General features: G+C 39.4%; 2 protein-coding genes across 2 annotated transcripts in view; both read left to right on the top strand.

Moving 5' to 3' along the window:
* The first annotated feature begins 1282 nt into the window (after nt 1-1282).
* Nucleotides 1283-9174, top strand: LOC137976482 (tyrosine-protein kinase STK-like). Its single transcript, XM_068823845.1, has 4 exons — nt 1283-2288; nt 4039-4564; nt 6335-6968; nt 7639-9174. Exons 1-3 carry the CDS (start codon nt 1903-1905, stop codon nt 6959-6961), a joined length of 1539 nt encoding a protein of 512 aa, XP_068679946.1. The 5' UTR covers nt 1283-1902; the 3' UTR covers nt 6962-6968; nt 7639-9174.
* Nucleotides 9175-9725: 551 nt separating this feature from the next.
* Nucleotides 9726-15153, top strand: part of LOC137976480 (kelch-like protein diablo) — a 6270-nt gene continuing 842 nt past the window's right edge. Inside the window, exons 1-4 of the mRNA XM_068823844.1 lie at nt 9726-10583; nt 12882-13187; nt 13802-13997; nt 14798-15153. The exon at nt 14798-15153 is cut by the window's right edge and continues 842 nt beyond it. Of these exons, the coding sequence (XP_068679945.1) occupies nt 9869-10583; nt 12882-13187; nt 13802-13997; nt 14798-15153 (1573 nt within the window). The 5' untranslated portion in view covers nt 9726-9868. The remainder of the gene's footprint in view (nt 10584-12881; nt 13188-13801; nt 13998-14797) is intronic.

Raw genomic sequence — 15153 nt, 5'->3', positions numbered from 1 at the left:
CCTGAACAAAAGACATCATCTCGAGGCTCTGGGGAATACATGTAAGGAATAGACCATTTCCGAGTTCATGTCTGCCTCCTTTTCAAAGCGAGTCTAAGTGCGAAGTTTTTCTTATGAAAATTAGTTTTTATTCATATGTAAAGTAGAACTAATCACCATCACAGAAACTTCGCACTTGGACTCGCTTTGAAGAAGAGGCAGACATGAACTCGGAAATGGCCTATTGTATGAGTATATTCTATACCTGCCAACTTTTTCTGAGATATAGGCGTAAGATTTTTATCCTGGGAGTGCTGGGATTTTTGAAGACGACACGAACATTTCCGAAGATTTCCGAAGACGTCCAAAGTCTTCCGAAAAAGTCCGAAGTCTTCCGAAGACGTCCGAAGTCTTTCGAAGACGTATAAACGCGAGCTCGCTCCCAGTGCTTTTCAGTTCAAAAATCAGAGATCGCGAGGAAGGTAGTTGTCATTTATTCATTTTACACATGGTTTTCGTTCCTTACATGGGTCTGAGTTAACATATTTTTGGAAATTGTGTCAAGCAAGACGGCAACAACTCACATTTTTCAATCAGGCGTGAGAAATTGGCCCGCAAGCGTGAGCCAGCGTGAGATAGAAGTTTTTAACCCGCAGGCGTGAGACTCACGCCTAAGGCGTGAGAGTTGGCAGGTATAATATTCCCCAGAGCCTCGAGATAATGCCTTTTGTTTTGGACTGAGTTTTAATATGTCGAAATTGGTCTATTGAGCAAAGCTGGAATTTACAAGACGTTCAGTCCTACACGTTTGGATTCTTCTAATCTACGTTTTCCAGCGTTTACCTTTTTGAATCTTAGATAATGGTTTGTTGCTCTAATTGACGGAACAGGGCTATGTGACTTGACCCTGGTAAGGAAGAGCCTTCGGCTTCGACCTTTCGATAGCATCTAGGAAGCTCACAGCAAGTCTAGCAGATCCGTCAGCAGGAAATGTTAGCAGTGGCATTCCTGTCAAATGTACCACTGCTCTGGCGATATTGTTGCCAAAGATTTTCTATACGATTGCGCTTATTAACATATCAAACTAAAAGAATTATGCATCGTAAGTTAACTACTTCCTCATGCTGAATAGGGGTATTCACCGTTACGTCATTTTTTGCCATTAATGTGACAGCCAGAGATCTATTGGCTGTCGAAACAAAGATTCTTTTGTTCCGTGATTGGCAAAATTTAAATATCAAAAGAATTGTTTATAAACAGGGAATGTCGCTTAACTACGTCTTCTTTCAGCGTATTGTCTCTCATTACTCAAGCGTAAGAAACTGATCAAGACACATCTTCGTTAGTTCTCTGGTTTATGAGTCTGTAAAGTAGAGGGAGGAAGAAAATAAACCTCTTGCAGCATGTTGCCGAGTATTTTGAATGAGAGTGAAGTAAGGAATACTGCAAAGGACCGATTGTCGCGGAGATCAAGAGTTAAAAGACGCCGGCCTCACATGTTTTTCTGTCAAAGCATGAGACGGAACCGACCAAGAGAGTGAGAAAGGATTTAAACCAGGAGCCTATAAATATACTGAACAGTGGATGAGTCTGTGATGACGAGAATTTGGCAATCTGGACGACCTGTAGATATCGGTTGTACTCTTACTGTGGGCGTAAGTTCCTTTGCCACTTTTGACTGGGTTGCCTGTGTCCTAATCCGGTCTTTGCCTCTCCCAGTTTATTTCGTATGAGAAAAGACTGGCGACTAGTTCCCCTCCCAGACTCACTTTGCGCGTTCACCTTCGGTTTCTTCTCCTCTCAACTGAGGCGAAGAGGCTCACTTCAGCGCTTCCTTTTCAACATTTATGCCACAAATCCTCGTTTTTGCAGCCGACGAAACGGGAAAGAGTTAGTTTAAGTTTTCCAAATTGCAGAGCAACCATGGGTTGCTGTTGTGGAAAGCCGAGTAAAGACAAGTACGTTGAGCGCAACAACGAACCCAAGAGGCCAGATGGGCAAGCGAATCATCAACAAATGGATCCTAAGCCTGCTCCAAGTCCCATGGACGGAATGAACGTCAACAAGCCTACCTCCATCATGGCTGCCCATTCAATGATGCCTCAATCGAAAGGGATCATGGTGTTTGTGGCTCTGTATGATTATGATGCGCGGACCAACGAGGACTTGACCTTCAGGAAGGGCGAGCGACTTCAAATCATAGACAACACGGACTCGGACTGGTGGCTGGCCAAATCCTTGACTACCTACCAGGAAGGCTATATCCCAAGCAATTACGTAGCACCCGAACTGAGTGTTAACGCCCAAGAGTAAGTAGAATGGTTTTATTATGTGATCTGACTTGGGTATAGTTCATGCACTGAACAACCTTTATACGTCAAGGCAAGCTCACATACCGGACGCGAGAAAATCTTTTGCAATGAATGGTCACCGGCGTAAACATTTAAAATTCCAAGTTAGATTCTGTAAAGTCTGACCGTATTTTAAAAGCCTTTTGCAAGTTGTTAGGCTCTTCATTTAGTTGTTTATATTATTGCAAGTATATTTGGTCCGGAATCGGTGTCCAAATTCCTAACTATTTGCATCTAATAGTTCTTTCTAGGTTGAAATTTCGTTTTATGACCAATGTTTTTGTTGAATCAGAGAGTTATAGCTTTACTTAATTTATTTTCTCTGTCTTCCAATTTATTGCTTGCTTGAAAATTTGTTTCACTTCCGGGACATCCACTCTTCTGCCGATCTAATTATTTAGTTATGTAAATCGGTAGCGAGAAGTTTTGCGCTTCATCTTTTGCGGAAGTGGCTTGTTGGAGATGTTAATGAAGCTCTAAAATCTTGAAAACCTATTTTAGATTGAGCGCAAACTTTTCCAATTGCTCAACTCAGGTTAAGCTTTGGCTCTTAGATTAAGAATTATATTGTCCTCTTTCCCTTTCAAATTGTTATGAGCTTTTGTACTAAAGTTTATTTACGACATTTTGTGCGATGACATTCACATGGAGGACAATGAAATAGGAAACTAGGTCCCTTACATAGCCAATGCCTCCTAAGAGTAATAAAATGAAGTTAGTGTTTGGGAAATTTAAAACATACATTTCAACATAATAATTATTATATATTTGTGAAAAGACCTAAAAAAACTTGGGAAATGACCAGAGCTGTGAATGCTTTGTTGGTAAGCACCTCATCCTTGTTCTTTGTGCAGTTAATAGACTTAGTCTTTTATCTTGGCCCACAGGTGTAGATGAAGACATTGATTGTCAAATTGACATTTACTGTCTATAAAATTTTGGGCATTCTTGAAAGGCTGGAAAAAAGAAAACTTATGGTTGACACCTGGAGCTTTTGCAGCTAGATTTAATTGTGTAAGCAGGTGCCTTATTGGTGGCAGCTCTGACATGACATCAAAATTATCTTTGTACGGAATAATATATGCAAATTGTGATCATTTAGACATTGGGGCACTCAGTGTTTTTGTAGGTTTTCTCCATTGTTCAGTCACCTGCACGTAAAATAATACCAAATTGCCTGTCGCTGTTAAAGCTTTTGTTTGATTTTCAGCAAAAGTGAAATGCTTGTAAAAATGATATTGTACATAACATTAAGGCAATTGATGGGTCCTTATGATGAAAGATAAATAAAATCAATATATTAAAATAATATAAAATGATCTTCAAAGCAAAATGGTATTCACAATTACTTGAACAACATAAAAAGTTGTGGAGGTGTCTAAAAAAATCCAGGCTGGTACAGGATTTGGTTTGGTCTCTGTTGTGTTGTGTATGTTTTATCTTTGTGGGAGTGATTCAGCCGAAAGTAGATTCTGACTGTTGACTGCATGAAATGTGCCTTTAAAATGTTCCTTTGGTTTGACCCTTTACTGTAAGTGCTGATAGTAGCATAATTGAGTTTGTTTTATCTAAAACAAGACAATAATGCACTTTTTCACTCATTTGAGTCTTAACATGTAATACTCATCAAAGGATAAGAAAGGACCACTGGTGCATTATTTTTTTGCTGCAAACATTTAAGTGTTTGACATAAAACCTGTTTTTACAGCTGGTTCTTTGGTAAGATCAAACGAGCCGATGCTGAAAAGAAGCTCCTGTTACCTGGAAACCCCTCTGGTACATACCTTATTCGGGATTCTGAGACTATGCCAGGCAATTATTCGCTTTCTATAAGAGATGGAGAGAGTGTCAGACACTATCGAATTCGTAAGTTGGACAATGGAGGATTCTATATCACGACAAGAGCTCCTTTTGTTAGCCTGACCGAGCTAGTTGATCATTACAGCCAGGATGCAGATGGTCTTTGTTGCCGGCTTGTTTGTCCATGCCGTGCTGAAAAGCCAGTCACATTAGGCCTTTCCTACAACACTAAGGACGCTTGGGAAATCTCTCGCGAGTCAATAAGGCTGCAAAACAAGCTTGGAGCTGGTCAGTTTGGTGAAGTGTGGGCAGGACTTTGGAATGGCACAACACCAGTTGCTGTAAAAACCCTGAAACCTGGAACAATGTCACCACAAGCATTTTTGGCTGAAGCAGCTATAATGAAGAAGTTAAGGCACCAAAACCTCATACAGGTATGTGAGAAGTGACTTACCGTAGGGCTTTTTTATGAGCACCATGCAAACACAGGCACAAGCATCAATGCAAAGTCAGTGGACATTGTTATTATTTTATTGAAAACTGATTACTTGTACAGTGCACATCAGTAGATGTTCGCTTGTTCATATGTTTACAGTCACAAGTGACCAGTAGTTTTGAAATCAAATCTGCGTGCCAGTTTTGAACTTTGCTCTCAAGATTCTGAATTTCCCATAAATATTTCCTTGATGTATTGCAAATAGTGAGCTATGAACTTCGTTTTCTTGTACAAGGAATGGCTTTTGAAAAGTGAACACTATTTCAAGCATTTGCTGAATTACATTGTTCAGTTATTGCACATTTTTTGTACCAACTTTTGGAAAAATCTTCAAGATTCCATTCAAATCTCAGACGCTCCAAAGAGGAATTCGGATGTTCATTTCAGTCTCGTGGGTACTGGTCATGCGTGATATAGCTTGTCTGTAATATGTCGCTCATGGAATGGGCCCTTATATTTGAATTCACTCCTGTGTTACGTGTACCTCCAGTCTTGTTCTTGAAGATCATAGAGGGCACAAAGGGTTATCGCCATTTAAAGTTCCTGGTTTTCATGTGTAACTTAGGGTTTGCTGCATAGAAAACAAGATCTTTTAGATCTTATAACCGCACTTTGGAAATTTATCTATTTCCTTACCACTACAGTCGCAACATAGTGTACATTCCAAAGGAGTCCTTGATGATTTATTGATTACTGTAGACACAAAATCGTCTGATCAATCTGTAGCACAATGACAACTACACGCAATCTTATTGCACCATCACTTATAGCCATTGTGAAATCTCTGATTGCACCATCAGTAATAGTCATTGAGAAATCTCTGATGATGTAATGGTCTTAATTAATCTGAAACTTTCTGCGGGATATGGATGGGTATCAACAATGCGATAATAACACTATTCACAACTTACAGCTTTCCTTTTTAAAAGTCACGATTAAATTTAATTGTTTTTTTTACAGGAGTAATTATAAAGGGCTAGCAAAGTAGTCACACGAGTCACATAATACGTTATCCACGGCTATCTTTAGTATGGTAGTTATTTCCCTACCAATGAAAGTTGCAATGTCGACACATTCCATGGATGATGTAATGGCTTTTTATGTATTCAATACTCGCTTTGAATCAAGGGCTTCAGTAACACAAAAAGGAAATATATTTTGTTCTAAATAAAGAGTGGAATATTCATAAAATTTTAAGTACATTAACATTTTAACAGCTTTTGGCAAATAAACATCATAAGTTGCGTGATTGGAAGTCCCACTGACCGGCAAATCAAAAAAAATACCAGTAAACAACGTGCAGAGCAAGAACCGCGCTCGGTCCATGGCCGTGCGGTTAACAAGAAAGAACAACTATTGCAGGTCAATTTAACCTTCTTTAAAAGACCAAAACCATATTGGTTAGAACGCAGCTTCCAGGGCCAAATATTACCAGTTTGGCACTTAGTTACCACCGCATCTGTTTTGGTTAACTACAACATTTTTGATTGGTAAGACAAAGTACTGGCCGAGAGTGGAGGCTAAAGTGCTTACCATCTTTCAGTGATAGATTGCATGATGAACTATCCTAAATGAAATAAACTAACTTTGTTTTCTATCAAAGACAACTCCTTCATTGTCTCTTGAGGAATCCCAGCTATTTACCCATGAATTTCTAGACTTCTGACTGCCATTGTATTCAAAGGTCTTATTTGTGATTTTTTAATAGCTTTATGCAGTTTGCACCAATGAAGAGCCAATATACATTGTCACAGAGCTTATGAAGCACGGAAGCCTGCTTGAGTATTTGAAAGGAGATGGCAAGTATCTGAAATTGCCAGAGTTGATTGACATGGGGGCACAAGTTGCCGCTGGAATGGCCTACTTAGAACGGATGAATTACATCCACCGTGATTTAGCTGCAAGAAATATCTTAGTAGGAGAAGGAAATATCTGCAAAGTGGCAGATTTTGGGCTGGCAAGGTTGATTGAGGATGATGAGTACAATGCACACCAAGGAGCCAAATTTCCAATTAAATGGACTGCTCCGGAAGCTGCACTTTACCAAAAATTCACCATCAAATCTGATGTGTGGTCTTTTGGAATTTTACTAGTTGAATTGGTGACACATGGCCGAACTCCGTACCCTGGTATGACTAATGCTGAAACCCTCGCACAAGTTGAGCGAGGGTACCGAATGCCGCAGCCTGCAAACACCCCTGATGCATTGTATGGCATTATGCTTGAATGCTGGAAGAAGAATGAGTATGAAAGGCCAACCTTTGATTATCTTCAGTCTCTATTAGAAGACTATTTTGTATCGACAGAGCCTAATTACAAGAAATTGGACCCATAAGTTTCTGGTGAGTGATAAAAAGAAAATAAGTAGAACTTTTTGTAAGTGATTTGTATAATTCTGTGCTGGATAAAAAAATTAATATGAATTTGCACATGCATAAAGTACCGTAAAGACTCGTAGATAAGCCGCACCTTTTTCCAAAAATTTGCGATCAAAATCGTAGGTGCGGCTCATCTGCAAGACCATTTGGGAAAGGTGCTGTGAATTTCGGTGTCCAGTCTTCCATCGTCTGGTATTATGCCTGGTTACACAGCTTCGCACAGTGCAAACAACAAATTTACGCGCAAAATTCGATGGAAAAACTGCCTTGAATGGAGAAATACCTGTGAACAAATACCAGAATAATATCAATCATATGTCATAAGTGGTGGACATGATGTTTATTCTACTAAAGAGCTAAAATTACGGATAAGACTTTAAAGTATTTTTCGATCCATTGTTGGTGAGTTTGCCTTGGATGAAGACAGAACACTTCATGGTCTCGACTTTGGATTTCTTTCGAGTTTTTTTCATGAAAAACTTTTTTTCCAAAATTTGAGTTGCTAAACTCGGGGTGCGGCTTATCTGCGAGTGCGGCTTATGTGCGAGTCTTTACGGTAATTTATGTCTGAGACAACATATTCAATTTATTAAATAAATTCTGCATTGTTAAGCAAGCATTATTTTCTCCACAGAGAACAAGCTTCAATGTTGCCACAATAGAGAAGTACCCTCGAGCCAACTATTTTTGCATCAGCGTATCTTTAGAAAAGTACAGTATGTATTATGCTAGATACTTTATTTTCTAGAACTTCTTAGTGAATTATCACAAATGAGTATTATTTGAAAAGCATTTTAGAATTTTTTTAAAATAATGCCTGACAGTGTTAATGAGAAGAATCAGGCTTCAAGAGAAGTACAGTGACACATGAAACTTTTACTTTGTCAGTAGCTGTAGTAACATCTTTAACTATTGCAAAAATTATTGCAGTTAACAGACAACCAATTAATTTAGCGGAGCTATTTATTTGGTAAATTGCATGGAAGTTCTGTTCATATTGGGAAGTAAATGTTGTTAGTAGAAGCTAGAATGACATGAACGAAGGCGTGTCTGTAACCTCGTGAAATACCTTTTACCCAGAAAAGGCATTCGATTGTGGTGGATTATTTTTTCCCAGTGAATGACAAAGTTGCCTTTGTCTCTAATAATGCTATTGCATTCCTTAGTTGGTTCTATGTACATGTGAATTGATTAAAAGCTGTCAAACTTCAACAACTGAAAGTCCAACTTAAAACCCATTTTTATGTGTCAAAAGCCACAGTAATGGAACTTAGATTCAATAGTGCACTAATTATTATTTTGAATATTGCAAAATGTGGCGTGTTTTTATTTAGAGGAATTCATATTATTTAGAATGTCAAGTTTGAGTACCAAGGGGATTGTTTTTCATCCATTTTAATGTTATGTTTTTGTTGGTGGATAATTTGCACTCCTGGTACAAGTGCTTTTGACTAAGAGAAGACATGTAATTGGAAGTCTGTTAAGGACAAGTGCAAGATTTACTATGTGAAGCATTTCTCATTGAGTAATCGGTTTATATCTCTGAAGGAGAGTTTTTTTCTTGCATGTCAGTGAGTTAATAATAATAATTTTATTTGGATAAGGAATTAAAATGTAAATTTCTTGTAATGATCTTGCCCCGGTTGTTAAAAGCTTTCATTTGGAATGACTTCCTTGCACACCACTATGTCACAAAACATACACTGCTAGGAATTTACAAAAGTATCAGCAAATTTTGACCAGGATTATCTTTTTAACAGAATGGATAGTGGCATCCTTGAGATTTTTTAGGGATAACAATTGCCAAGCTTACATTGGAGAAGAGCTAGTATTATAATACATAACACCTGCAAGTTGCTGAGTGCGGAGTGCCGAGATGTCTACAACAACAACTAGCTGTCATCGCCTTGTTTAAGGGGTTTTTTCTTTGCTGGAAGTCAAGGAAAAATTGCCATTATGAGGCAAATAATTGGAGATCAGTTTTTCCTAACATACGTTTTTGCATTCATCAGTTTCTTGATGAGAAATCATATTATTTGCTTGCAGAAGGGGGTTAAACCGTAAATTTTATAATTCTCAAATTCTGTCGATATTTTTGTAAGATTTATGTGTAACAAGTAGATTTATCAGGCAGATGTGGATTTCAATAAAGATTGACTCATTGTAACTAGCTAACTTGTCATCAAAATAACTCCTGGTGAATTAGTTTTTTTTTTTAAACTGTATCTATTCAGTATGATTTTTGATGTTTCCATCTTGAGTTGATTAGACAGATCCTGGTTTGAGGTCAGGTAAAGGAGAAGACTGCTTTGGGAATTTTTCTCTTATTTCTTGGAAAAAGAGGAATGAAGATCTTCTCAGAAGAGAATGTAGCAAGGAGTATGTTGCTCTTAATAAAGTGACAATATAAAATTTGATGCTTTGCCATAATAGGGGTATGTAATAATTCACAATAAATGATATTCACCAAGGTGGATTGTGAATAGTGGTGGATATTTATTTCGGTAACCAAAGCGAGACGGGAAGCATTTTGTTTCTCTCAGAGGTTGAATAGTACCACCTAGCTAGCCAATCAGAATGTTCACTTGTGTGGTATACTACTAGAAGCTTTTAGCATAAGTAGTTGCAAGGGGTCGGAATTTGAACTATTATTCTGCCCAATGATCCACGCGTGACATGTTAAGCGTGCATTTGTCTCTTGTTTCGATATTATCGTTTGCTTCACTCGACCATCAACTTACAAATACAGAGGGATTTTCAAAATTTTCGGGTGGCTTTCACTGGGTTTTCCCTGGGAGCGTGAGGTGCAGCCATCCGCATCATCCAGTGCATTGTGGGACGGATATTGATAAACAAAGATTGAAATGGCGACTGAAAGAGAAGGGGAAATCGCACTGGAAGTCCTCAATTATAAGGACTCTTTTCACCCCTGCCATGTTTTGGAAACACTTAAGAAGCTCTATATGAAAAAGGAACTATGCGATGTAGTTCTGATTGTAGATGAGCGAGAAGTCAAGGCGCATCGCGTAGTTTTAGCGGCGAACAGTGCTTACTTCTATGCAATGTTTACCACAGACTTGTGTGAGAGTGTGCAAGAGAGGATTTCTCTCAAAGGGATCGATTGCGTGGCAGTTGAGCTTTTAGTCGATTTTTGCTACACTTCCAGCATCAAGATCACGGAGAGAAACGTCCAAAGCCTTTTGTCCGTGGCGAATTTGCTACAATTTAATACAGTCATCGAATCGTGTTGTGGATTTCTTAAGAACCAACTTCACCCCTCGAATTGTTTGGGAATTGGGGATTTCGCGGACCATCATGGATTCGCTGAGCTTAAAACTGCAGCTCAGTGTTATGCTGAAAAACACTTCTTGGAGGTCATCAGGTGTGAGGAGTTCCTATCCGCGCCTTTTGAACAGTTATCTTCAATTTTAAAAAGTGACTTCCTTAACGTTGCAAGCGAAAAAGAAGTTTTTGATGCCGTTGTTCAGTGGATTTCTCAAGATGAATCTCCGAGGAAAAAGCACTTGCCCGAGTTTCTCAAAGACGTTAGACTTCCTTTATTGCCGCCTAAAATTTTAGGTAGGTTTTAGAGAGTTAAGAACGTACACCGCGACTTAAATAGTTGGAAGGTTAGGGTTAGGGTTGTTAAAAAAATGAATTTATTTACCTTTGTTGGTAATTGTTTCCCTCCACCTGTTCTTGAAAGCATGTTTCTTTTTCACGTTTACCAGTTGATTTATGTTTGTACTTGAAACTTCTTAGTCTATTTAGCAGAGAAGCCATTTGACTCAAATTTTAGACTTCAAGGATTATTTTTCTTTTACAAGCTTGTACGATGCGAAATGTGGAAAATGAAACTTGGCTATTATAGCAAGCTCCAGACGTACTGTTGCTAAAAATAGCTTGAATGAAGAGAAATTTTTTACTACCAAATGAATCAGAACGAATTTAATTGATTTCACTGCAATATCCGAATCGATAGTTTGCCTTGATTAAAACAAGCACAAGTTTAAGCGTTTCCGACAGGAAAGGTGTCGAAGGTTTTCGAGTTGAAAGAAACTAGAAACTGAAATCGTTTTAAAAATTAATTTTTTTTCTAGATTTGGTCAAAAACGCAGAGCTTATGTAATGTGTCACGGACGTATACAAGACATGAACCCGTCCCTCGGTCCATGGACCACCCCCGTGGATGTGGTCCATAGATCCGGTAATGGACCAGGTCCATGGACCCCGTAATGGAAGGGGTCCGTGGACTACCCCTATGGACCACCCCTCAGATTGTAAACTCCACACCTTTTACAAACAGAAAAATCTTAAGATGAAAGAGAGAAGTGATCTTCGCATTTATCTGGACAATAATTATTTAATTAAGCAGGAGTCCATGACTAGGAGCAAACAACTTCTGTACTCAGCCTATGTCATGGCATTTTTACAGACTGATCTATTTTTAGACTACCTTTTCCTAAAAAACAAAGGCAGTTCTGGTTCGGTGATGCTATGATGTCAAGTCAGTTTCTTGTGATGATTGGTCATGGGACTCCTGCCGGAGTCTCACTTATGGGAAATTCAATCCAAAAATAAATCGCAATCTCTTGTAACCGGTTACAAGAGAGACCCATGCAATGAAGTTGTGGAGCCACCTGAATTTTTCAGGTTACTCTAAGAGACAGTTGTTTCAATTGGCCAGATAACTGTGAGGATCACTTCTCTCCTTTGTCTAAAGGTTTTTATGCTTGTAACTTTACAAAATGACGGTAGCCTCGCAGCTCCTACAAGGTCTCACCTGATTGGAGACCACCCTTGAGGTTTAACAAAAGAACAAATAACAGAAACAATGGCCCTTTTGTTTTAGGCCTAGGGTAACAGAAACAATGGCCCTTTTGTTTTAGGCCTAGGGTCCATTGTTTCTGTTATTTGTTCTTTTGTTAAACCTCAAGGGTGGTCTCCAATCAGGTGAGACCTTGTAAGAGCTGCGAGGTGACCCCAAAATGAGGGGTGGTCCACCGGGGTAGTCCATGGACTGGGTCCACAGGGGTGATCCATGGACCCCGGGGTCCATGTTTTGTATACATCCATGTGTCACTTGATGGGCATTTTTCATGAAGACCACCTAAAAAATGTAAGCAACATATATTTACCGGTAGTTGCTAATATTTTTTCAGGTTTGTTTCTTTCCGTACTTAGAAACCCATTGACCCCTGTCTATTTTTTTCTCGTCAACTGGGAGTGTCCTACCGCGCACCGGTGGCTCAGTTGGTTGAGCACCAGGCTGTCATGCGGGAGGTCGTGAGTTCAACTCCGGCCGGACCAACACTCTGGGTCTTTAAATAACTGAGGAGAAAGTGCTGCCTTTGTAATTACATCTGCAAATGGTTAGACTCTCTAGTCTTCTCGGATAAGGACGATAAACCATAGGCCCCGTCTCACAACCCTTCAATGTTCATAATCCTGTGGGACGTAAAAGAACCCACACACTTGTCGTAAAGAGTAGGGCATTTAGTTCCCGGTGTTGTGGTCCGTCTTCTGTGGTGTATGATGGTTGGGAGGGTAAATGCTCGGAGATATTAGCTACACCAAGCTACTCTAAAATCCGAGGGTAAAGAAAGATATATGAAATATGAAGGGCGTTTTAGATGTCAACGGATTTAATAAGCAGTCAAAAACTATGCCCCCTCCATTAAAAGCTCAGCTAAGACTTACTAAAGAGGAATGTTTATCCACTTCAAGGAGACTAACACCTGGTGGGAAAGTTGAGAATTTATTTATTGTAAGTCATTCCTTGATGCTTGATGATAAATCAATCAATCAGTCAGCCAATCAAAGTAACAAAAGAAAAAGAAAGCTACAGTAATTTTCACAAATTTCTTTCTGGCCTAGTTGACTGTATTGAAAATGACAAGTTGGTGGAAAATAATGACACTTGTATGAGGCTTATCAGTGAGGCAAAGAATTATCACTTGCTACCCGAGAGGAGGGATACTGTGTCATTCGTCACACATGCAAGATGTAAAGCAAGCAGCACAATGGTCTACATTGTTGGCGGTGAGATACATAACAGCGTGTTTAGCAACGTGAGACGGTTCAACTGTGAGTCCAATGAGTGGGATGAGGTGGCACCGATGAACAAGCATCGTGATGGTGTGGGTGTCGCAGTTTATAGCGGACACATTTATGCAGGTGGAGGTAAGACGTTGCAGGTCATAGCTGCTCGAGGTAAAAAAGCTGACAAACAATATAGTAGTAATCAAAAGGGAAAAGGTTTTTATCATTAAAAGTAGCCATTCAGTTTTTCCCAAGCATCCCAGAGTCTACAAGAACGACATGTTTCCAAAACGACAATTGACAATTTGCTCCTTGAATATCACTTACTTTTTGTGTTGCCATGAAAGTATAACTTCAAAATGGAGGAGATACGAAGATGGTAGTATGGGTTTAGCCAATAAGACGACAAAGGACTGGAGGCGTGTGACGTGAACAGTAACCATTTTTTTTTTGATATGGTGGTGTAGCAGAAAGGACAAATAAAGAAGGATGATACCAAGGGAAAAAAAAAACAAAATTTAACTTGTTGTCTTCATGTATTGTCTCCAGTTGCATATCCTGGGTTATAAACAGGAATGTTCAAAAAGGAAATTATCAATGCCATGAATTCTGTGAGAAAATTGTGTTCCATTAGAAATCTGAAGATCTGTATATTTTAAAGATCTAAATCCTGATTTACCAGTCAAACGTACATCCATTTCCACAGTGATAATTACTAATCTGTGAATATTAAATTATTTAATTTTTTGTGGTAGGGTGTGATGGTGATGTTGCTCTGAGCTCTGTTGAATGCTACAACCCCAATACTGACAAATGGACCTACGTTCAACCGATGGCTTGTGGAAGGCATGCCTTTGGATTGGTGGAATTGGACGGCTGGCTTTATGCATCAGGTGGAAGTGACTTTTCACGTTCTGAATACAACAGTTTGGAACGCTACGACCCAGTCAGGTAAATAGCAAAGTCTTTTTTTTTATATTGCAAACAGCAGGGACCACAGAGTATGTTTAAGGGGAGGGGGGTTGGTTTTAGTATGGACCATGGAAGTGTAGGGCCAGGAGGGAGGGGTTTATGAGAAAACAAAAGTGGGGGAGAAAGGGGGCCTTCTCTCCCTCTCTCTCTGGGATCAACCCTCCCTCTCCGTGGCCCCTGACAGATGTCAGTAACTGTCTATTGGTCTGCTTTTCTTTAAAACATGTAATTTTAATGGATTTTCATAGGCTGCACCTGTGTTGTTTTGGTTATGTTCAAATTTTTTTTTTACCAATCCTGTGAGGTCCTACCAATGGTACAGAGTGACTTGTACCTGATACTAACCAAGACTTGGAGCTTGTGTCTAAAAATAAAGGACCATAAAGGCATTGCATTTCACAGAGTGCCTCTTATTCTGTGGTTACGATAAACCCCAACTGAAGAATGACATGAACACCGACATTATTAACTCTGTTGTTTAATATCAAGATTGAACATTATGTAATCAGCAACATCCAAAGGATAGCCTAAAGAAGTCATGCTTAAACAGGATCCATGAATTCTGCCACACTATTGCAGTACTCTATCAGTTGAGCTATCAAGCCAACTGGGAGACAGTCATTTCTGGCTTCATTACCAACTCTTCTAATCTTTGTAATTCAACTCTGTGGTTGTTGTTGGCAAAACCCCACCAAGTGTGCTTCTTATTACTAGCAGTTCTGAAAAATTTAATGATCAACAAACCCTTTTGTTAAATCAACATTCCTCTTAATTTTCAGAGACACGTGGACTCACATGAAGCCTATGAGTACAACGCGCGAGGGTCTTGCCATGGTGACCCTAGATGGCGCAATTTATGCGATTGGGGGTGACGACGGTGTCTCCATACTGCCCACAGTCGAAAGATATGACCCACGACTCGACCGCTGGGGTGCCTGCATTTCTATGTGTTACAGACGGAGGTACTTTGGTGCAGCAGTAATTAAGAACAAGATTTTTGTGGCTGGTGGTAGTGATTATGACGAGGATCATAATTCAGTGGAGTGTTATGATCCTCGTATGAACCGCTGGCTGTCGCTTCCACCAATGCTGATACGCCGTGAGAGCCCTGCAGTGACGGCTATTGATGACAAGC

The sequence above is a fragment of the Montipora foliosa genome, chromosome 11 (assembly GCF_036669935.1).
Source record: "Montipora foliosa isolate CH-2021 chromosome 11, ASM3666993v2, whole genome shotgun sequence".
Lineage (NCBI taxonomy): Eukaryota > Metazoa > Cnidaria > Anthozoa > Scleractinia > Acroporidae > Montipora > Montipora foliosa.
The sequence above is the reverse complement of the archived record's forward strand: the minus strand, read 5'-3'. Positions and strand labels throughout refer to the sequence as shown.

Excerpts from the sequence above, each read along its gene's own strand:
- LOC137976482 (XM_068823845.1), top strand. The coding sequence starts at position 1,903 with ATGGGTTGCTGTTGTGGAAAGCCGAGTAAAGACAAGTACGTTGAGCGC. Across the intron at positions 2,289-4,038 it reads CTGAGTGTTAACGCCCAAGA|CTGGTTCTTTGGTAAGATCA; the intron begins GTAAGTAGAATG and ends CTGTTTTTACAG. Across the intron at positions 4,565-6,334 it reads GGCACCAAAACCTCATACAG|CTTTATGCAGTTTGCACCAA; the intron begins GTATGTGAGAAG and ends ATTTTTTAATAG.